The sequence below is a fragment of the Narcine bancroftii genome, chromosome 1 (genome assembly GCF_036971445.1).
Source record: "Narcine bancroftii isolate sNarBan1 chromosome 1, sNarBan1.hap1, whole genome shotgun sequence".
In the NCBI taxonomy this organism is placed as follows: Eukaryota; Metazoa; Chordata; class Chondrichthyes; order Torpediniformes; family Narcinidae; genus Narcine; species Narcine bancroftii.
The window spans coordinates 492,146,579-492,170,082 of NC_091469.1; the positions used below are offsets into that span (position 1 = coordinate 492,146,579).

The following is a 23,504-nucleotide window of genomic DNA, read 5'->3' on the forward strand; positions in this document are numbered from 1 at the left end:
CAGATTTAAGATCATCCACCTTCCCACGTCTCTTCTTCTCTCTTCAGTCCATGCAGTAAAAAATAATATTCCATCCTTGTTCTGGTATCTTTTCCACGGCCCCTACATTTGACATACCATTCGTTTAGGATCGTGTCAATGACCCAAATCCCAGGATGACCCCACTATCAGGATCAATTCAGCATGTTCATCAGACAATGGACTTCCTCCCTGAGCCAGCACCGACCCTGATGACAACCTGTCCTTCTGGGGGCCTTTCAAAATGCCCGTGTAAAATGGGGTTAACCGGGCAATTTCCCCAGTTCGCGCCCCGCTCGCACAGCTGCTCGGAAGGGTTCGACCCGATCTACATGGCCCAAATCCAACCGGGTCCCTGATATCCCTCTGAGGGAGTCTGGGAACCCAGTTGAACTTGCCTAGGTCACCACAGGGAAACCCCTGGGGGGGAGAGAGGGGTCTCTGCCATGGGGCCTGGGAGGGGGGGGGAGAGGGGTCGCTGCCACAGGGCCTGGGATGGGTGAGGGGGGTGTGCGGTTGTTGCCATGGGGTCCGGGATGGGTGGGAGGGTGAGGGTTTGCTGCCACGGGGCCTGGGATGGGTGGAGGGGAGAGAGGGGCCGCTGCCATGGAGCCTGGGATGGGTGGGGGGCCGCTGCCATGGAGCCTGGGATGGGTGGAGGGTGGGGAGAGGGGTCACTGCCACGGGCCCCGGGATGGGTGGGGGGTAGAGGGGTTGCTGCCACGTGGCCTGGGGGGGCCACGTGGAAGGGGGGCCTGGGGGCTGTGAACTGCCACTGTTGTGAACTGTTGCTACTCCAGTTTGCAGTCACAGCTGAACGTTGGTGTTGTGAGAGAGGGTGTAATTGACAGGGTGGGTGTGGATTGACTCTGGGGGTGGCGACTGACAGCCAGTGGGGAGACTGACCCATCATTGCCGCGAGTGCACGATTGTCGTGGGGGATTGGCGGATGAATGGGTTGATTTTTTCCCCCCCCACCTCCAAGCGGGAGACCTAGGTGCTGCAGTTTAAAAGGGCCTGCTGACTGACTGTGAAGACCGAGGACAGAGATTTAACCCGAGTCCGTGGCTTCTTTCCTATCCAGCGGGAAACCTCGCATTCGGAAGAAAGGCGCTCCAATCCTACACCAACTTGAACCGAGTTGCTAACCGAGCCATTAACGGCGAACACATCAGGAACGGCACACAAGACACTTGTTCGCAAACCAAGAGCTCAAAGAATCCTTGGTGGAGAGTGAACTTAATGCGCAGCTACGTCGTGACCAGAGTTAAGATCTCCCACGGGAAGGACTGTTGCAAGGGAGAGCTCAGTAGAGTTGAGGTCCGAGTGGGAGACTCTCTGCAGAACAATGGGAACTCCAACAGTCTGTGAGTATTCACCGGCAACTGCTGGCAATTTCACACTGTGACTGTTGGCCTGGGGTGGGTGAAGGTTGATGGATTGAAGACTTGGGTAGAAAACACTGATGAATCCAGCATTACACTTCCAATTCTGACATTAAACCAGAGGATGTCAGAAAATCGGTGTTGCTTAAGAACTTAATGGTCTCACTCATAACATGAAACTATCCCTCCTTCACAGCTCATCTGTCTGGACCGCCTCTTCTAGGCACTTTCAGGTGGCCAAAATCCCCCGATGTAAAGCCGCCTATTATACCCCTATGTGGCTGTCGGGAGGCCACTTGGAAGCGCAGGAGGTGCCTGCGAGAGGACCCTGAAAGCGGCTGCTAAGGGGATGACAGTCAGCTGGCGAGCACCTGACATCTCCCCTCCCAGCTGCCCCTACCCCCCACCCCCCCACCCCTGGTGTCAGGACACTGATCCCGCTTCCCTGCTCTCTCTGATATCAGTCCCCACCCAACAGCCTGATATCAGTCCCCACACTGTGGGACATGGGACGTCCCAGCACTGAGAGGGCCAGCATTAGATTTCTAGCGCTGCCACCTGAATGGCAATTCAGAGCTTCCCATCTGGAGGCGCATTCTTGGTGGAGAATGGACCTGAAGAAACCGTGTGATCCACATCCACACAGGGCAGCGTGGTTGTCACTTGGCTTAGCCTTTAAAGCGCAAACAATCGCGACCCGGGTTCAAACTTCGTGGTGTTTGTTTAAAAAAAATGTGTACATTCTCTCCCCGTGTGGCCGTAGGTTTTTCCCAGGGTCACCCGTTTCCTCCCAACATTCAATATGTAATGGAGGTGAAGCCCACTTGGTCGTAAGTTGGGGGGCAGGGACCCGTGGGCCAAAATTTTCAATTGAATTGAAAAATTTAAAACTGCATGGGAGAACTTTAAACTCATCTGTTCAGAAGGAGGTTCGCTGATCTGAAACTTATTTCTGCTTGCACCATGTTGTTGAGTTTATTCAGCTTTTGCAGGTTTCCTAAGGTGTTGAAGGGTAAGAAACCCATCACGTTATTCACCGAGCTTGTGTGAAGCCATCCTGACTTTTCCTAGGTTAACTGTTTCCTTAAGTTGGAGTTAATTGACGGGGGGGGGGGGGTTAACAAATCATTGCCCTTCCATTCCATCGAACTGTGGAGCTCGACAGCGAATAAACCCATCTAGTCTGTGCCATACCACTTGGGTATACTTGGCTCCAGCTCAAGGTTCACCTTTTGGGTATCCTGCATGAGGACTCCGATGTCCCTTTGCATCTCTGAATTTTGAATTTTCTCCCCATCCAAGTTTGCCCTTTTATTCCTTCCAGCCATTGTGTGACCGCCCACTTTCCAACGTTGTTGCTTATTTGCCCATTCCCCTAATCTAAGACTCTAGGCTTCTTCTTCTCTGTATTCCCCGCCACCTAACTCAAACCATTTGAAATGAATTCCCAGACCAGACATCTTGAAACGTATCAAAGATTTATCCTGCCGGCCGGATAATGTAGCTAAGGGATTGATAACATCTTGGTCCGACTAAGGTGATCTGGATGTGTTTGACTTTTTCATTCTCATAGGTTTAAACCATGTTATTTCATAAAGGAATTAATTGATCAGAAGTTCATAAAATAAGACAAAAGGTGACTTCTATCCTGTTAAATACAAATGCTATTTACTCTCACAATATTCCCTGGAAATTTTTCCCTCCTCGCAGCTTATGCTAAACTGGACTAATTTTAAAACCAACAGCTCAGTCTCGCGAGCCCTTTAAAATGGTGGGGCGGACAGCCCAGCCCTTACGGAACATAGTCAGCGATTCATTAATATCTGATCAAGAGGGAAGTGATATTGGATACCACCAGGGCCCACCGCTTGAGAACTGGGCTTCCCGCCTTCGCCCCATCACCCTCAAACCTCTCCCATCCGTGGATTTATCCAAGTATTGGTTCAAAGTGCTGGCCTTTCGCACTTTGTTTGGCACCTCATCCCATATATCCGCTCGCTTCTTTCAAAAGGAACTGTTCCCGATGTTCTTTCTAATCTTGGAAAGTGGCTGTAATTATTCTCCTCATTGTTCCTCAAACTCCTACATTCAAAGGGAAACAGGCCCATTTCTTCCAGTTCCTCAGGTAACCCAATAAACAGCATCAAGTTCGTCAACTCCCTATACCCTTTCCAATGTTTCCGAGCCCAGAGGACCCCAAAACCCAGCAGCAATACATATTCACCATGACAAATGGTTACTTCGACAAAGGTTGCTTTTAATTATCTTTGAACTTGAAAATAGAATCACATTCTAACTTATCTCTATTGACTTAACTAACCTAATTTAACCCCCTTCTCATTCCAAGCGCACGTGTGTGTAATGTGTATGTAAGTTCAGAAAAGTTCTTGGGTTCACAGCCCAATCTCACTTCTCATTCCTCCAAGTTCACTGGTTGCAGGCAATTCTTTTACTGTGCACAGAAGTTAACATTTATAAAGTTCACCAGGCTTTGGTGCTTGAAAGTTAAATGGTTACTGCTCAGGAAGGTTCTTGTCAGTTTTCAGAGAGAGATTTGTTGTTGCAGGACATCCACAACTGATTCCTTTTTAATCAGCCACTTCAGTGTCTTGCTGACGAAACTTGCCCCCTTCAGGGTTCTCCAGATGATAACCTCTTTCTTTCAGATCACCACAGAGTTCCTTTTTGTTTCCCTTATTCCAAGTGAAACATTAGACAGCCAGTCCTCTCCTCTTGCATGAACCACAAGAGCTTTGACCAGGCTGAACTAAGCACTCACAACCCGTCTTCCAAATTGGGAATTCCACAAGATTGCCAGCAATATCTCTCTCTCTCTCTCTCTCTCTCTCTCTCTCTCTCTCTCTCTCTCTCTCTCTCACACACACACACAGAGAAAGCCTGTTTGACTCTCTCTGCTTACCAAACCACATGATCCTCCTAGAACAGCAACAGCAAGTTCCCCAGCAGACAGTCTGCAGCTCTGACAGGTTCTTTCATCTGTTGCCTTTTGTAAACAACAATCCATTAGTAAAGTCTCTTGGGCATTCTCCAAAGCTTTTGCAAAGGCTCTGGGGCCAACATGTCCAGCATTAGCAGAGCTCCAGTATTTCAAATAAGGTCTGTTTTCAAGTGTTTATATGTAACCTACACTAAAAAACCTGTCCCAATTTATCTCCCAAAAACATATCTATATACTGTCACAAATACGATTCCCATAGTTATGAGCCTCCAGAATTCCAGGCGTGAGCTGACCATCCAGTTGCATAACATCCCAGAACTTTTGTTCAATGCCCTGAGTGATAAAGGCAAGCTACTAAATTTTTTTGGAATATTTCATTTATCATTTTAAATATTTAACAATCAACAACCATATAAAGTACAAAATGTCAGGAACCCCACCCCCACACCCTGTATGTCCAATTAAACAGGGGTAAAGAAAAGAAGCAGCAAATTCCCATGGTCGGTGCATAGAGTGAAACACACAAAGACGTGGTGGTACCACAGTGTTAAACAATTTACAGTGACCTGCTGGCTGGTCGGTAGCGATCAGACCCCTGTGGTGGGGCTGGTGAGGTTCTAAATAAGGCTATGCATGACCTTTTCAAGTGGAATGCAGCCGTTCATTTCTGAAGACCACCTGTCAAAGTAAACTTCCACATTACCGCTACACATTTCCTGGCCACACACAAGGACATTTCCGTGAATTTAATTTGGAATTTAGTTAACAATCTGCCAACACTTGCAAAGTTCCCCAGAAGACCAAGCTCTGGGTCGACTGGGAAGGTGACTCCTGTGACCCGAGTTGGGATTTCACACAGGTCATGCCAGAAGGGCTTCGCCTTCACGCAGAGCCAGGTAGAGTGCACGAAGGAACCAACCTATTTTTTTTTCTTTGGCTTGGCTTCGCGGACGAAGATTTATGGAAGGGTAAATTTCCACGTCAGCTGCAGGCTCGTTTGTGGCTGACAAGTCCGATGTGGGACAGGCAGACACGGTTGCAGCGGTTGCAGGGGAAAATTGATTGGTTGGGGTTGGGTGTTGGGTTTTTCCTCCTTTGTCTTTTGTCAGCGAGGTGGGCTCTGCAGTCTTCTGCAAAGGAGGTTGCTGCCCGCCGAACTGTGAGGCGCCAAGATGCACGGTTTGAGGTGATATCAGCCCACTGGCGGTGGTCAATGTGGCAGGCACCAAGAGATTTCTTTAGGCAGTCCTTGTACCTCTTCTTTGGTGCACCTCTGACATGATGGCCAGTGGAGAGCTCACCATATAACACGATCTTGGGGAGGCGATGGTCCTCCATTCTGGAGACGTGACCTACCCAGTGCAGTTGGATCTTCAACAGCGTGGATTCGATGCTGTCGGTCTCTGCCATCTCGAGTACTTCGACGTTAGGGATGAAAGCGCTCCAATGAATGTTGAGGATGGAGTGGAGACAACGCTGGTGGAAGCGTTATAGGATAATGTGAGATTATGTTGGTGTCATTTGTTAACTACTCTCTCTATCATAGCTTCTATCTGAAGTACCTGATACCCCTGGTCCCTCTGCACCTTGAGGGCACCTCAGATAACAGGTTAAGTTAACATAGTGATATGGGTTCCTCCACATTGGTGAGACCAGAGTGGGTGTCCACTTCGCCAAAAACATGCTCTCTTTGTGGGTCTCCATCTCAGCTTCCTGTGGCGAACAACTTTAACTCGCTAACCATTCCTTTAGTGTACTGACTGTCCTCCGCTGTCAGGGCGAGGCCAATCTGAGGAACCACACACCATACTCCTCCTGGAAACTCCTAAGACCAACAGTCTTTTCCCTAACTTTGGAAATCCATTGATTCCATTGCTTTTATTTTACCTACTCCAACACTTTTTAAAAATTCCATTTGAAAGGTTTATTGGGGCAGAACGGTTGGTGTAGCTGTCAGCACAGCACTGTTACAGCGCCAGCGATCGGGACTGGGGGTTCAATCCCGCACTGTCTGTAAGGAGTTTTCATGTTCTCCCCGTGTCTGTGTGGGTTTTTCTCCGGGGGGGTGCTCAGATTTCCTCCCTCCGTTCGAAACGTGAAGGTTAATTGGGTGTAAATTAGGCGGCGCGGGCTCGTGGGCCAAAATGACTTGTTACCAGGCCGCATGTCTAAATTATTTTTAAAAATATAAGAGTAGTTGAAGATGAGAATATTTGAGAAAGGTGCATGAGTCGAGGTCCTCTGGCCTGTCATGCTTGATTTGCCATTCAATACCCCAATTTAATATTCAATTCACCCCGAATTTAAATTAAAACAGAGCATAGGAGCTGGTAATCACCAGATGTTGGGCCAGCAGAGGAGAGGCCACAGTGGAGAGGGCAATATATGAAAGCCCTAGAGTAAGAGTGGGGACAAAGGGGCTTTGGCTCGAGAGTCTTTGGCGAGCAGAGGCTGAGGAAATGGCGTAGGCATCATATTTAGATTTCAGACTTAATGACCGTGTACATACATCACATCACATACAGCCCTGTGATACTTTTTCTGCAGGCGAGGCTGAATGACCACTTATTGCAAAAGACTGTACACAGCGTATAGATCCAAATGAATAAAAAACAGTAAGTAGATACCGAATGTGAACAAACTGATTGTGCAATACAGAGAGAATTTTAAAAATCCATAAAGTACACAAGTAAGAGGCCTTAAAGGAGTCCCCGATTGAGTTGGTCGTTGGAGTCTGGTGGTGGAGGGGTAGCAGCTGTTCCTGAACCTGGTCAATGTGGATAGCTCCGAGATGTTGCAGTTTGGGAGGGTCAAGGCAGAGTAGGAATGATACAGTAAACTGTATGGGAGTGCGGCAGAACAGAGCCATCTGGGACTGCAGATACACAATTCATAAAAATGTGGTCGGCACATGTGCCTTCAAGAATAAAAGTATTGAGTGTCGATGTCGTGATGTTACGTTGATATGGTAAAATGGATTGTTGAAGCCTCTTTTGGGCAATAGTGTACACGTTTGTTACATGGGTGTAGAAAAGGCACCAGAAAGATTTAACAAGGGCAGGTAAGGTTTACAGAGTTGAGGAGCTGCATTATGGGGACAGGATGAATAGGTCAGGATTATATTCCTGGAAACGTCAGAAACTGAGAGGTGTAACATTATGAGAAATGTTCAATCCCCACTGAGGTTGGGTGAGGGGGGAGAAAACAAAAACGAGAGGAGATGGGTTCTACTGAAGGGTGAAATGTTTTGGGGGTTTCATTGCGGTGAACATCATCGCTCAGATGGTGGGGAAAGTGAAGGACGAGCTGCTGTACCGGGGGGTGGTATGGTCTTGGCGGCAAAAATAGTTTGGCATGGACTAGATGGGCCGAAGGACCTGTTTCTCTGCTGTCCCCATCTATGGCCGTATGGTTATGTATACACCCAGGAACCTGTGAGACAATGTATCACCGAGCTCTACCACTTTAGATCGGCATCCCCTGTCACTCGGTGTGACTATTGAGACCTCTGTCAACATCCATCTAATTTTCTTTCTTACCCTTTTCGAATCAAGGCTACACTTAGAAGATTGTAGAATCTGATAAACTTGACTTCTCACCATCTGACCTTCATACCTTTCAGCTGTGGAAGAGTTCAGTCGGTTTCCGGAACGATTACCATTGGTTGTGACCGATTAGTAGGTAGATACGTAAACATCGTCATCCCGGGACATAACAAAATGTTGACCCTGTGCAAGGTTGAGGTCTTCGGTACAAAGATCCCGTCACTGGAAGGTGCAGGTAAGCTCCGTTTCGTGCTCAGACTTGCACTGTGCAGGTCAAAAGGCTGCTTGGCGTGGGGCCTGCGTTTATAGGGATTCCAGGGTCTCGATGAAAACTGGAAGGACATTCGAAATTCCTGTTAGAGTTCAAGTTCATTAGGGCTGCACGCAAGCAACAAGATGAAACCGCGTTTCTCCCGGCATCGGTGCAAACACCCACACATGCAGTGCACAAAACAGGACAATCATGTATACACATAAAGATATACTGTACAAGACAAACATTTCAAATTATTTACTTGGCCGTTGGATAAAGATCATCAATCCCACTGTCTCTTGGAAGAAGCTATTTCCCAATCTGGCAATCCTGATTTTGATCCTGCTGTACCCCCCCCCCCCCCCCCACCCCTGCCCTTCTAGATTGAAGCAGGTGAAAGATACAGCATCCTGGATGGAAAGAATCATCAATAATTCTTTGAGACCAATTTAAGCAATGCTCTGGCTAAATGCCCTGGATAGTGGAAAGGTGAATTTTGTCGAGCCTCTGTATTGACTTCCAGTACAATGCTTTGCCACTACAATACCACGCAATTGTAGAATCAGAGAAGAAGCCCCTGCCAAAGGTTGCCAAGATGGGGTCCAGTAGCCTTACCCTCCTGAACTTCCTTCTGGAGGGCAGGTCATTCTTGATATGATCATTGTGCTCTCCACGACCGAACTACCGATGTAGAGCGGTCAACCTCCGTCTTCCTGATGTCCACACTGGCTTCCTTTCCACACCGAAACTCCAGTTGTTGCTCTTCGACCATTTTACGAGCCTCCCGGTCTCACGTCTCTCAGCCAATTTACCATCGTTGCAGTTACCGTCGTACCATTCGCAAACTTGATTGTTCTTTTTCAACACCGTGTGGCGGTGCTGTCGTGAGTCAGCGTTCTGAGCAGGAGCGGGGATGTGCTCACTGCCGTGAGAGGTGTCAGTGCTTAGCTTCACAAGGCATGGGTCAAAAGATATAGGAGCAGAAGCAGGCCTGATTCCCATCGAGTCCGCTCCACACTGTACTGGGATTTTGCGGACCACCTGGGCTGGATGTGGCCGTTCGGTCAAGATAGACAGAATCCAATCGCAGAGAGGGGCGTTGAGTCCCTGCAAGGGCAGTTTATCCACGAACTGAGCTGAAGGCTGGGAGTCTGTTGGAGGTACTTTGCCACCATTCTGGGTTTGACGAGCTGAGAAATATGGTCCAAATTTGCATACATGGGATGAACCGAGAATGTCAGATTTGTTGGCACGGGGGTGGGGAGAGGGGGAATGTTCTGTTCTCTCTAGCCCTTTCACCCAAAAAGCCTGGCTCTGAATGCTGTAGCTTCACTAGTCCAGGGGAATGACCTTTCTCACCTAGTGCCAGCAAACAGCAGCTGGCTTATTAATGTCAGTGCCCTTTTGCTGATGCGTGAACCGTTTCTCCGCCCAACAGTTAGCCTCACAATGGGGGGAGCGGCGATCCAGTCCAGCACAGACGGTCCTGCAAATGCTGAGAGGGCGATCGACGGCAACAAAAAATCCTGTTCTCAGACAAAGGAAACCAACAGTCCCTGGTGGACAGTGGACTTGCGGAGGTCCTATTTGGTGTCTCTTGTAAGAATCACCGGCGGATCGGATCAGCTGCTTGGAGCTCAGATCCACATCTTGAACTCATTTGCAACCAAAAGAAAAATGTACGGACAGTAAGTATTCAGAGGCAAATTCTGGATCTCCATGTGGTCAAGCTCTTTGCCGCGTGATGCCACAATATAAGCATTCAGTTGTTCCCCTCAATTTTAAGATTTCAATGGAAAAGGCATGGTTGGCAGCGAACTTTGATACTGGCGATCTCTCAGCGAGAGCACCCAGCCCCGATTTGGACTTGGAGCCAGAGGGGGGAGGCAAACCCATCCAGAAGTGTGGCCGACAAAAACAGAAACCTAATTTGACATCCAAAGACAGTAGAAAGTTAGCGCGAGTTCCCCAAATTACGACACAGATGAGAGGATTTGGGGACATTCAGAACCCACCTGAATTACTACTCCTTTTCAGAAAAGAGAACTTGCCGCATTCCCTACAGTCGTGGGCAGTGATAGATCGGAATGTATTAATCGGCCCATCGTGTTCATGCCAACCATGACGTCAGGCGACCTGAATTTTATTTGAATTGCATTGTCCCTTATCTATCAACTAGATTCTTGAAAATTCTCTGAAATTAAATATACGTTGACCACCCGTCAACTGGTTTAATCCGACCATTGATGTATGAAAAGAGTTACAATCTATGTTGGTTCGGTCTACAAAGCCCGAGGAAAAGATTTTTTATTCTCCACAACCTATTTCATGAATTCCCACTAAGTTACTGTTCAGCCTCCTGTGCACCACTGAAAACAATGTTTCTGCATAATCTTCTGGGACAGAGTATTTTGAGATGGTTCGAACACATTATTTGTGGGAATTTCCAGCACTTAATACGGGACCCACCACTCAAAACATTTTTACCTCCCTTCCCCTCTCGGCCTTCCCCAGAGACTGCTTCCACCGTGATTCCCTCGTGCACTCACTCCTCATCACCCATTGCAGCCCCGGCACCTTCCCCTGTGCCCGCAGGAAGTGCCACACTTGCACCCACACCTCCTCCCTCACCAGAGTCCGGGGCCCCAAACAGGCCTTTCACATGAAGCAACACATCACTTGTACACCCAGAGGGCTGATTTACTGCATCTGGTGCTCCCTTGGTGGCCTTCTCTACGTTGGAGAGACCAGTTGCAGACTGGGAGATCATTTCACTCAGTACCTCCACTCCATTCACAACCACAGCGACCTCCCAGTGGCCAACCATTTCAATTCCGAGTCACACTCCCACACTCATGTCTGTCCATGGCTTTATGCACAGTCCTACCCTGACCACTCGCAGATTGGAGGAACAACATCCTATTTTCCATCTGGGCCCCCTCCAGCGAGATGGCATGAACATTGACTTCACTGCCTTCCACTAAACCTGCTCGCCTTTTCTTCCCCCTCTCCCTGCCTTTACAGCTCTTTCACCCACACAGCCCCACCATCCCACACCCCCTCATTGCTGCTGTCCCCTCTCCTTTCTCCACCTATCATTTCCTGCCTTTCTCAATCCCCCTCCCTCCTCCCCCCTTTTGTTCGGACACCTGCTGGCATTTTCTCACCCTTTGATGAAGGGCTCAGCCTGAAACATCAGTTCTGTACCTCGGCCTTTACCACATAAAGGACACGATTGGACCTGCTGAGTCTCTCCAGCATTGTGTGTTTTTACTTGAGAAATGACTGGACTCTCGCTGTCCTCATTAATGATCAGCTCATTTGCCTTCGTGGCATTAAAAGAGAGGTTGTGGTCTTGTCACCATTGCAAAAGACTTTTACACACCTTTCAATATTCCGATTGTCGTTCGTGATAATCGGCTGATGACTGTGGTGTCAGAAGTGAACTAAGAGCTGTAATTACCATATAACAATTACAGCACAGAAAAGAGGCCAGTTCAGCCCTTCTAGTCCATGCTGAACACCTTCTCTCACCTAGTCCCATTGACCCAGACCCGGCCCATGACCCTCCACACTTCTCTCTAGTCCATAAACCCATCCAATTTTTCCTTCAATATTAAAATTGAGCCTGCATCGATCACTTTGGCAATAACGACCTCCTCCCTTGTTTCTCTGGGGAACATAAGGTCATTGTTGCTATTTACGCATGACGTCAGACTCCCGCCTGTCCTCTCTGAGCGTTTTGGATTTGGATGGAGTAGTTAATTGCCCGAGCCCACTGTTCACCAGTTCATGTTCAAGGTGACGGCCAGAAGGTAATGGCTCAAATTCAATGCCGCATCCCATTTGCAGCCTTATCATTCATGTGCCTTTCATCTCTTTCAGCTGTGGCTCTGTCCAGTCTGTTTCTGGGAAAACTTTAACCTTCAGTTGTAATGGTTTCATGGGTCGATATGTGCATATCTCCATCTCAGGACGTCGTAAAGTTCTGGCGCTGTGCGAAGTTGAGGTGTATGGATCAGAAATCACGTCCTCAGAAGAAACAGGTATATTTATTTGCTCACTCGGACTCTCGTTGTAAGCACCTGCACGCGCTCATACAGAAAGATGTACTGTGACAGATTATGTTATACGTTATATTGTATATAAGTTTTAAAGGAGATAAATTGTGGCAGGTTTTTTGTGTAGGTCACAAGCAAACACTTCACAACAGATCTCACTTAAAATGCCAGAGCTCTGCTCAAGCCAGACAGACCAGGCTCCGGGTGCCTTTGCAAAAACTTTGAAGAATGCCAGCAGCAGCTGGGACTGGAACAGGACAAGTTGGCGAGCTTGTGGAAAAACCCCATTTTGAAGATGGGTTATGAGTTCTTCGTTCAGCCAGGTCAAAACTCTAGTGGTCCATACAAGAGGAGATGGCTCGCTGTATAATGTTTCACCTGAGATAAGGGAAACAGAAAAAGAACTCAGTGGTGACCTGAAAGAAAGAGGTTATCATCTGGAAAACCCTGAGGGGGCAAGTTTCTTCAGCAAGACACTGGAGTGGCTGATTGGAAGGAATCAATTTATGTCCAACAAGCAACAAATCTCTCTCTGAAACTGACAAGAACCTTCCTGATCAGTAACCAATTACCTTTCAAGCCTGGTGAAATTCATAAATGTTAAATTCTGTGCACAATATAAGAATTACCTACAACCAGTGAACTTGGAAGAGTGAGAAGTGAGATAGGATTGTGAATCAAAGAACTTTTCTGAACTTACACACACATTACATACACGTGCACTTAGAATTAGAAGGGCATTAAGTTAATAGTAATACATTAAAGTTTGATCCTGTTTTAATGTTTAAAGATAATTAAAAGTAACATTTGTTTAAGTAACCATTGGTGAATTTCTATTGCTGCTGGGTTTTGGGGTCCTCTGGGCCCGTAACAGTACCCAAATCCCCACAGTACGTGTTAGCATATTTGAATAATGTTAATTGTTTTGATTCAGCGAACACTGCAGCCATTCTCTACTTTGGAGAACAGAACAAGGAAGTGGTGTTGTTTTTGGGAACTGACATTTTAGATAATTGTCAGGACCCAAATAGTTGAGGTCATTACTGGCAGAGGGAAAGGAAGGATTAATGGAATGTAGATGAGTGTCAAGGCACAGGAGACCGTATACCCTGGAGACAGGGATAGACCCTTGCACCTCTCTTTCCACACCAGAGGAATACAGCAAATTATTCTTCGATATTTCCTCAAAATATGCCTTTATCCAATCATCGGCTTCTTCATCTCTCCCGCCCTGCTACCCTCACCGTGATTCCTCGTTCGGTGTTCTGCCTCCACCCCGATCAGTTTCCGTTGTGACTGCAGGAGCCTGCACCACCTGAAATGGCCCTTTCTTCTCACCTCCTCCCTGGCCCGAGAAAACACCATCTCTGGGTGAGGCATTTATCGCACACCTGCTCACAAATTGTCTACTCATTTGGTGTTTCGATGTGGCGTCATCCACAAGGTTGGGACCAGGGCACCGCTTTGCCAAATAACTGCGCTGTGTCCTTACACGCTATCTGGAGGCTCTGGTTGCCAAGTATTTTAATTCATCTTTTAATTCCCCTGTGCAGTGTGTATTCCTGGTCCCTTTGATTTCTCTGGTGAGGTGAAAGACAAATTTGAGAAAGACCAATTTATCTTCTGTCTGAGTAGTTTTCACCCAAGGGCATGAAAATCGATTTTTCCAATTTCAAGTAACCTTCTCCCTTTCCAGCTATTTCCACCCATCCCCCCAATCTTCCTCATCCACATTCCTTCCAAAACCCATTCATTCCCATCCCCCACCTTCTCCTCTGACTCTGTGTTCCCTCCCACGGTTCCACAATTCCGTTTCCTGCATTCACTTGCATTTTCTCCTCTAACCCTGTCGCTATCTGCCTGCTTTACCTCAATGCCTGATTCCCACAACCAACAGATCCTGAACCCCAACCCATCTCTTGCCACTTATTGATCATGCTTTACAATTCTTGGCCCAGCTCCCAGCCACTCACCTCTTTCCATCTCAAAGCTCGTCCTTCCCCTTCTTTCTCATTACAGGAGAAGGCTTCTGACTGGAAATATTGAGAGAGAGAGAGAGAGAGAGAGAGAGAGAGAGAGAGAGAGAGAGAGAGAGAGAGAGAGAGAGAGAGAGTGCATTAAATACTGAACAAAATGATAGCACATTACATCATCCTTCTACTTCATTCCAAACTGTTTCTGCCCAATCCCTCTGACCTGCACCCACACCATATCTCTCCATGAGCCTCCCTTCCAGTAACCTGTCCTGTATTTGCTTAAATGTCAAAATTGAACACGCATTTACCAATTCGGCAGACAGATGGTTCCACACTCCCAACGCTTGATGTGATAAGATGTTCCGCCCCCCCATGTTTCCTGTTGCCTATTCCCCTTTCACCATCAACCCATGGCCTCAAGATTTTATCTTGCATATAATATAGAATATCGAACCTTACAGCAAAATACAGTTGCTTTGGGTGCTGACCATTATAAACCCACTCAACCAACTAAACTTTTACCAGATCATACAAATAGACCCCAATTTTCTTGTCTTCATGTGCCTATCTAAGAGCCTTTTAAATACCACTCTTGTACCACCGTCTACCACCACCGTGGGTGGCAATGTATTCCAGCCAGCCACTACCCTCTGTACAAAAAAGCAACTTTCTCTAAACGTTCCTCTCCTAACCTTGTACAGATGTCCTCTGCAGTTCTGTGCCCACCCTAACTCGTAGACTTCTATTAAGTCATCTGTCCTTCGCTCCAAAGCGTGAAGCGCAAGCTCTGCTAACCTGACCTCATAAGAATTATTTTCCAATCCAGGCAACATCCTATTAAGTCTCTTCTGCCCCCTCTCCATAGCTTCCACATCCTTCTTTGTTTCCGGAACAGGAGGAATCAATAGCCAGATTTAAGCAGAGAGGGAGTGCTTTAATGGGAACAAGAGGCACAACTTTCCACGTTGTGTGGAAGGCGTATAAAATAGGCTCTGTGGCTGAAACAAGTTCCATTGCAATACTTCATAAAATGCATGGATCAGATGAATTTGGAGGGATATTAATTAAGTGCAGCCCAGTGTGTGAGGGCCGTTTTGGTCGGCTTGTACAGTTTGGCCAAAGTACTTTACTCATGCTGCCTGACTGCATTACTCCATGGGAACGAGAGCATGGATATAGCGCAAAAAGTGCATCTAAGGATTTATTTCCAGATTGCTGGGTTTAAATTAAAGGGAAAGGGTGGATTGGCTTAGATATTTCTCCTTGGAGCAAACGTCACAAGGGGTCTGCTGACATTGTAGAGGATTATTAAAAAACACTATTCAAATATGCTAACACGTACTGTGGGGAGTTAAAAAGAGGGTAACGCGATGAGGCAAACCCAGGATGGGTGCCCCTAAAATCAAAGGGCATCATTTCAGATGAAGGAGGAAGATCGTGGAGATCTCTCTCTCTCACTCACACACAGAGAAAGCCTGTTTGACTCTCTCTGCTTACCAAACCACATGATCCTCCTAGAACAGCAAGTTCCCCAGCAGACAGTCTGCAGCTCTGACAGGTTCTTTCATCTGTTGCCTTTTGTAAACAACAATCCATTAGTGAAGTCTCTTGGGCACTCTCCAAAGCTTTTGCAAAGGCTCTGGGGCCAACATGTCCAGCATTAGCAGAGCTCCAGTATTTCAAATAAGGTCTGTTTTCAAGTGTTTATATGTTCTTTTTCTTCTTTGGCTTGGCTTCGCGGACGAAGATTTATGGAGGGGGTAAAAAGTCCACGTCAGCTGCAGGCTCGTTTGTGGCTGACCAGTCCGATGCGGGACAGGCAGACACGATTGCAGCGGTTGCAAGGGAAAATTGGTTGGTTGGGGTTGGGTGTTGGGTTTTTCCTCCTTTGCCTTTTGTCAGTGAGGTGGGCTCTGCCGTCTTCTTCAAAGGAGGCTGCTGCCCGCCAAACTGTGAGGCGCCAACATGCACGGTTTGAGGCGTTATCAGCCCACTGGCGGTGGTCAATGTGGCAGGCACCAAGAGATTTCTTTAGGCAGTCCTTGTACCTTTTCTTTGGTGCACCTCTGTCACGGTGGCCAGTGGAGAGCTCGCCATATAATACGATCTTGGGAAGGCGATGGTCCTCCATTCTGGAGACGTGACCCATCCAGCGCAGCTGGATCTTCAGCAGCGTGGACTCGATGCTGTCGACCTCTGCCATCTCGAGTACCTCGACGTTAGGGGTGTGAGCGCTCCAATGGATGTTGAGGATGGAGCGGAGACAACGCTGGTGGAAGCGTTCTAGGAGCCGTAGGTGGTGCCGGTAGAGGACCCATGATTCGGAGCCGAACAGGAGTGTGGGTATGACAACGGCTCTGTATACGCTTATCTTTGTGAGGTTTTTCAGTTGGTTGTTTTTCCAGACTCTTTTGTGTAGTCTTCCAAAGGCGCTATTTGCCTTGGCGAGTCTGTTGTCTATCTCATTGTCGATCCTTGCATCTGATGAAATGGTGCAGCCGAGATAGGTAAACTGGTTGACCGTTTTGAGTTTTGTGTGCCCGATGGAGATGTGGGGGGGCTGGTAGTCATGGTGGGGAGCTGGCTGATGGAGGACCTCAGTTTTCTTCAGGCTGACTTCCAGGCCAAACATTTTGGCAGTTTCCGCAAAGCAGGACGTCAAGCGCTGAAGAGCTGGCTCTGAATGGGCAACTAAAGCGGCATCATCTGCAAAGAGTAGTTCACGGACAAGTTTCTCTTGTGTCTTGGTGTGAGCTTGCAGGCGCCTCAGATTGAAGAGACTGCCATCCGTGCGGTACCGGATATATGTAACCTACACTAAAAAACCTGCCCCAATTTATCTCCCAAAAACATATCTATATACTGTCACAAATACGATTCCCATAGTTATGAGCCTCCAGAATTCCAGGCACACTCTCTCTCTATATCCCTCCCTCCCTCTACCTTTCTATCTCTCTCTCTCTCTCTCTCTCTCTCTCCCTCTCTCTCTCTCTCTCTCTCTCTCTCTTAGTCTGTTTGACTCTCTCTGCTTGCAATACCACATGACCCTCTTAGAAAAGGTCCAGACAGAAGGTGGCTCCGATTTACGAAAAAGCAACAGATGAAAGATTTTTTTTTAAACAACAATCCATTAGTCAAGTCTTATGAACACTCTCCAAAGCTCTTGCAAAAGATGTGGTCTAGCATTAGCGGAGCTCCAGTATTTCGAATAAGATCTACTCTATCAACCCTTTCCCAATTTATCTCCCAAAAACCTATCCCTATACACTGTCACACTATTGTGTCTACCGGCCATTGATTGTAAGCTATTAAAAGCATCTTTGGACTCCTCACTTTTCTCTGAGTGCGATCAGTCATGGTACACCTTTAAAAATTATAATTTGATATTAAAACATTGTGATTTGCTCTTTCTGGGATTCACTGATCAGCAGTAAGGCCCACATGTGGGAAGAGGGTGTCTATTAGAAGGGTATCGGTCAAAATCAAATTTTTAGGTGGAAATTCTGATGTTGTCTGCTCTTTCTCGGCATGCAGGGTCGTTCGACCCTGTGCATACTGACCAGTCTACAGGCTGACCCACAGAAGGAATGATGCTTATATTTTTTTTTGAAGGAGGTGCGAAGTTGAAGTATGTTGTCAAGAATTATTTTTGCATTTCACAGTGAACTTGGCGATGGGTGGGACGGTGACTCAATCGAGCACAGAGCTCATGAAGAGAGCCGACTTGGCTATAGACGGCCTTAGAAACAGGAACATGGCCGGGGGATCTTGTACGCTCACGCAGAAAACCAGCCACCCCTGGTGGAGACTCGATTTAAAAGAAAGCTACATCATTTCAGTGGTCAGAATCACCAACAGGCTGGACTGCTGCTCGAACAGGATCCTCGGAGCACAAGTCCGCATTGGGAACTCGTTGGAGAACGAGGGAAATTCAAACCATCTGTAAGTGTTCACGGGGAGTGATGACCTTTGAATATGAAGCACACGTTCTGGAAGTTTCATAGAACTCTGCAGCACAGTACAGCCATTCAGCCTTCAATGTTGTGCTGTCCCATATATTCCTTCAAACTATACAAAATCCCCCATCTTCCACGTCTAAGAGTCTTTGAAATGTCCCCTTAAATACCCTTAATGTTTCAGCCTCCACCACCATCCCTGACTTCTCATTTCAATTTTTTAACATCGAGCACGGTAACAGGCCATCTTGACCCACGGGCCTGTGCCGCCAAATTACACCCAGCGGACCAACAGAACCCCCCACCCCCCCCCCCCCACCCTGTACATTTTGAAGGTTGAGAAGATAACCATATGAAAACGACGCAGACCTGGAGAGAACCCAAGAGTACCTTACAGACTGCGCTGCATTCTAAACCTGGTCCCGATGGCTGGGGCTAGTAATAGCGTCGCGCTAACTGCCACACGTTATCATGCCACCCAAAAGATATCACTGGAAAATTAATGGCGAAGGCAGAGTAACGTTACATTACTGCGCTGCAAGCCAAGATGTGGGACTTGGTGTCATCGACAATGGTTCGGAAGGCGCCTGTTTCCAATTTGATTCAATTAAATCATTCTGCCCTGTCACAATTAAATTATTCTCGATCATTTTATAAATGAAACTGCCTGATTATGGTAACAATCTAATGATCAATGTCCCTATATCCTTACCAGCCAGGTTTTTTTCCGTGACCTGTTTCTTACCCTTGTTTTGAAAGTCAATTCAAACAAGACACAAGTGCCTCGACCTCCAACGGATATGTTGCCATCATTTCTCCTTTCAAATTACTGGGGGAAACGTCTGTCCGTTGCCTTAAAATTCCAAATTGTTGAGGAAGTATCTTTACCTTCCCATCCGAAGTAAAACGGGTCTGTCTGCGTGTACCTGGTCTCAAACGTGGCAAACTCCATTTATACATAAACCACGAATGCCTGAGGACATTGTGGTTGGAGTAAAAGCAGGACGGTGGAGAAATGCGGTAGATCAAACAGTGTACTTTATATAGTAAGAGAAGGACGCATTACCAACGTTCCAGGCTTGAGGCCTTCATCCAGGTATGGCAAAATGTCACAGGCACCCAGAAAAAATGGTGGGGGAAGGGGGTGGAGTACAACCCCTCCGCCAGGAGGTAATAGGTGGATAAGGTTAGGGAGGGCAGACCAGAAAGCAAGGAGATGGGGATGTCTCTATGAATGGAGACGGAAGGGGTGTATCCACGGGAGTAATCTACTGCATCCGGTGATCCCATTGCGCCCACTCTGGCAACCTTGCTACTATTTTATGCTCCAAACAGACTTTCCAAGAGAAGCAACTCTTTGCTTGTGAATCTGCTGGAGTCATCAACCCCATCCTGTGGTCCCGTTGTGGCCTTCTGTACGTCGGAGTGTGACGAGCCCAGAGGACTCCAAAAACCAGAAGCAATAAAATAAACCAAGACAATGGTGACTTAAACAAAAATGGTTTTAATTATCTTCAAACATAATAATCAGATCAATCTTTAACTTATTACTATCAACTTAACAACCCCCTTCTAATTCTAAGCGGACACGTATGAAATGTGTATGTGTTCAGCAAAGTTTTTTGTTTCACCGTCCAATCATTCACTTTTAATTTCTTCAAGTTCACTGGGGATCAGGCAATTTCCAAACTGCACTGAGTGAAACATTTATGATCTTCACCCAGGCTCTGGTGCTTTAACTTATTGTTACCGCAAGGGAAGGTCTTTGTTGGTTTCAGAGAGAGATGTTCGTTGGCCACACATAAAATGATCTCCTTCAATCAGCCACTTCAGTGTCTTGCCAAAGAAACTTTCCCCCTTGTGGGCTTTTCCAAGAGAAAACCTCTTCTTCCAGGTGGCCACAGGGAGTTCTTCTTTTTCCCCTATTACAGGAGAAACACATTAACCAGCCACAGCCTCTGCAATTGACGTCAAGGGTTGAGAATAGACTGAATTTGGAACTCAAAGTCCATCTTCAAATGTGAGGATTCCTATTCTGCAAGTCACCAACAGCTCGCTGCCTTTGTGTGTCTGTCAACTGCAGAGCCCCTCCCTGGTCCACTGTGTGGCCAACGTTCTTTGAGTCTTCTCCTTTTCTCCTTTGTGGGGGTGGGGGCGGAGGTTGTGGAGATGCTTTTCTCCTTGTCTTTGATGCCCTGAACAAGTCTGCTGCTCTTCTGAAGTCTGCAACCCCTTGAGGCCCACTGCTACTTTACAGACCATTTGAAGCCTGTTTGGAGCTGTTGGGGAGCTGGGTCCCCACTACTGCTCTCCCTGGGTCCACACCAGCAGCATTGCCTCTGTTACAACAGTTCCATTGCATCATCAGATCCTACCAGAGATTCATGGCAAACTGCTCAGGGTGATGATGGACAGTGGTCTAGGCACATCAGCGTTCCACGATCGTGGAATCGAGTTTCAGAAGATTTGTACAATCTGACCGTGAAAATTTTATCTTTCAGTTGTGCAACAATCAATAAAGTTGCTGATACATATTTATTATCGTGCACTGGACTAACGGGTCGATATGTAAATATCGTGGTGCCTGGTAATGACAAAATCCTGACCCTTTGCGAAGTTGAGGTCTTTGGTTCAAAGGTGCTACCAGTGGAAGGCTCAGGTAGGATTCAAACAAAACTCAATCCTTCTACTAACACAACACAATCAATCTATTTCAAGTGAAATGTCATTTGTTACAAGCCCAGAGGACCCAAAAACCCAGCAGCAATAGACATTCACCAAGACAAAACAAAACTTTTAAACAAAAGTTGCTTTTAATTATCTTTAAAGATGAAAACAGAATCAAACTTTAACTTATCTCTATTGACTTAACTAATCTAACCTAACCCCCTTCTAATTCTAAATGCACGTGTGTGTAATGTGTGTAAGTTCAGAAAAGTTCTTTGGTTCACAGTCCAATCTCACTTCTCATTCCTCCAAGTTCACTGGTTGCAGGCAATTCTTATACTGTGCACAGAATTTAATATTTATAAAGTTCACCAGGCTTTGGTACTTGAAAGGTAAATAGTTACTGCTCAGGAAGGTTCTTGTCAATTTTCAGAGAGAGATTTATTGTTCCAGGACATCCACAACTGATTTACTTCCATCAGTCACCTCAGTGCCTTGTTGATGAAACCTCTTTCTTTCAGGTCACCACAGAGTTTCTTCGTGTTTCCCTTATTCCCATTAACAGCCAGTCCTCTCCTCCTGCATGAACCACAAGGGCTTTGACTAGGCCATCTTCCAAACTGGGGCTTCTTGCCAGCTTGTCCTGTTCCAGTTCCAGCTTTTCTCTCTCTCTCTCTCTCTCTCTCTCTCTCTCTCACTCTCTCACTCACTCTCTTCTCTCTCTCTCCCTCTCTCACTCACTCTCTTCTCTCTCTCCCTCTCTCCTCTCTCCTCTCTCTCTCTCTCCTCTCTCTCTCTCTCTCTCTCTCTCTCTCTCTCTCTCTCTCTCTCTCTCCTCTCTCTCCTCTCTCTCTCCTCTCTCTGTCTCTCTCACTCTCTCTCTCAAAGCCTGTTTGACTGTCTCTGCTTGCAAAACCATATGACTCTCTTCCCGGCAATAGCAGAGCCAGCATTTTCTTTCATCTGTTGCTTTTGGGTAAACAATAAACCATTAGAAAAGTCTCTTGAGCACTCTTCAAAGCTCTTGCAAAAGCTGTGGAGCAAATATGTCTTGCATTAGCAAAGCTCCAGTATTTCAAGATCTGCTTTAAAGTGTTTGTATGTGACCTACTCTAACAAACCTTTCCCAATTTATCTCCCAAAGGCACTTCTATATACTCTGTCACACGTTGTATCTATTGGAAATGGAGACAGAGGTTGTATGGCAAGCAGCCCAGCTCTATACATAGTACAGCCCTAAAACAAAGTTGCACAGTCACAGAGATTGGTAGCTGGTGCGGCCGAGTGTGATGGGTAGAAGAATAGAGATCTCGTAAACCTTAACGGACAGGAAAAGGCTCTTTGGCCCTTCTACTCGGTACCCTGCACCCAGTCCACAGCCCATCCATACCTCGCCCATCGACGTATCAGGATCCGAATCAGAATTTATCGTCACAAAATTTGTTATTTGGCAGCGGTATCCCAGTGCAAACATCTCCCGTAAATACACGAAAATACTACAAATTCTTCGCAATTGTTCTCGCTGAACTTTTCCCCTTTCACCCTTAACCCACATCCTCTGGTTTGTAGCTCACTCACCCTCAGTGGGGGGAAGCCCACCTCCAATGACTCTGTCGATTCCCCCCTCATAATTTTAAATACCTCAATCAAATCTCCCCTCGTTCTTCTCCACTACCTGTTCAGCCTCTCCCTGTAACTCCCTTGCAGTAGTCTGAGTAGCATCCTGGTGAATCTTCTCTGAACCTCATCCATGGGCATTTTCGACCCACAAGTGTCGCCCAGTTACAACCGACTGACGTACACCCCCACTAGGTTTGGAAGGGTGGGAGGAAACTGGTGCCCCTAGGGAACACCTGCAGAGGAGGGAGGAGAACATAAAATCTCCTTACGGAAAGTGCGGGATTTGAATTTAAAGTTGAATTAAACTAAATTCACGCAAGAAGATGGTCTGCTGGTGTTGCTACAAAATGCTGCCATATTTTCCATGACCTTAACCCAGTCCCCGCAAAGCGATGACATTTATCACCTCTCAAATGGCGCAGGAGGTTTTTTTCTGACTGAAGCAGTGAACGGTGGTGATAACTCTGGTTGATGAATTAATTCTCTTCACATCCAACAGTAAACTTAGCTTTGAAAGGAATGGCCACCCAGTCCAGCACCGATTATTCCGGTCGAGCTCGCTTTGCCATTGATGGCGACAGAACCCCGAACATGCGCTGGCATCTATGCGCACACACGCGGAAAAGCCGCACCCCATGGTGGAGGCTCGACCTAAGAGACACCTACTTCATTTCGTTCATAAGAATCACCAATAGAATGGACTGCTGTTCAAAGTGGATAGTCGGAGCTGAGGTCCGCATCGGAAACTCACGAGACGTCATGGGAAAATTCAACAAACTGTGAGTATTCGTCAAATGGCACCCGGTCTCATCACACTTCACTTTGTGGAAAGTTTTCTAAGTCTTCCTCAACAAATTTTAGCATTAACAAAGTTCACCAGGCTTTGGTGCTTAACAGGCAAATGGTTACCCCTCAGGAGGGTACTTGCTGGTTTTCAGACAGAGAGGTTCCTTTTCCAGGACGTCCACACCTGAATCCTTATCATTCAGTCTTGCTGACGAAACTTGCCCCCTTCAGTGTTCTCAAGATGATCCTTCTCCTTTCAGGTCACCTTTCAGCCAGCC

At 46.9% G+C, this 23,504-nt stretch overlaps 1 protein-coding gene across 1 annotated transcript in view; it reads left to right on the plus strand.

The window, feature by feature from the left end:
* LOC138762026 (uncharacterized) overlaps nt 1-23,504 on the plus strand; it is a 57,934-nt gene that overhangs the window by 28,953 nt on the left and 5,477 nt on the right. Inside the window, exons 7-11 of the mRNA XM_069935238.1 lie at nt 1,103-1,385; nt 7,985-8,142; nt 9,599-9,848; nt 12,046-12,206; nt 22,940-23,219. Coding sequence (XP_069791339.1) covers nt 1,103-1,385; nt 7,985-8,142; nt 9,599-9,848; nt 12,046-12,206; nt 22,940-23,219 — 1,132 coding nt within the window. The remainder of the gene's footprint in view (nt 1-1,102; nt 1,386-7,984; nt 8,143-9,598; nt 9,849-12,045; nt 12,207-22,939; nt 23,220-23,504) is intronic.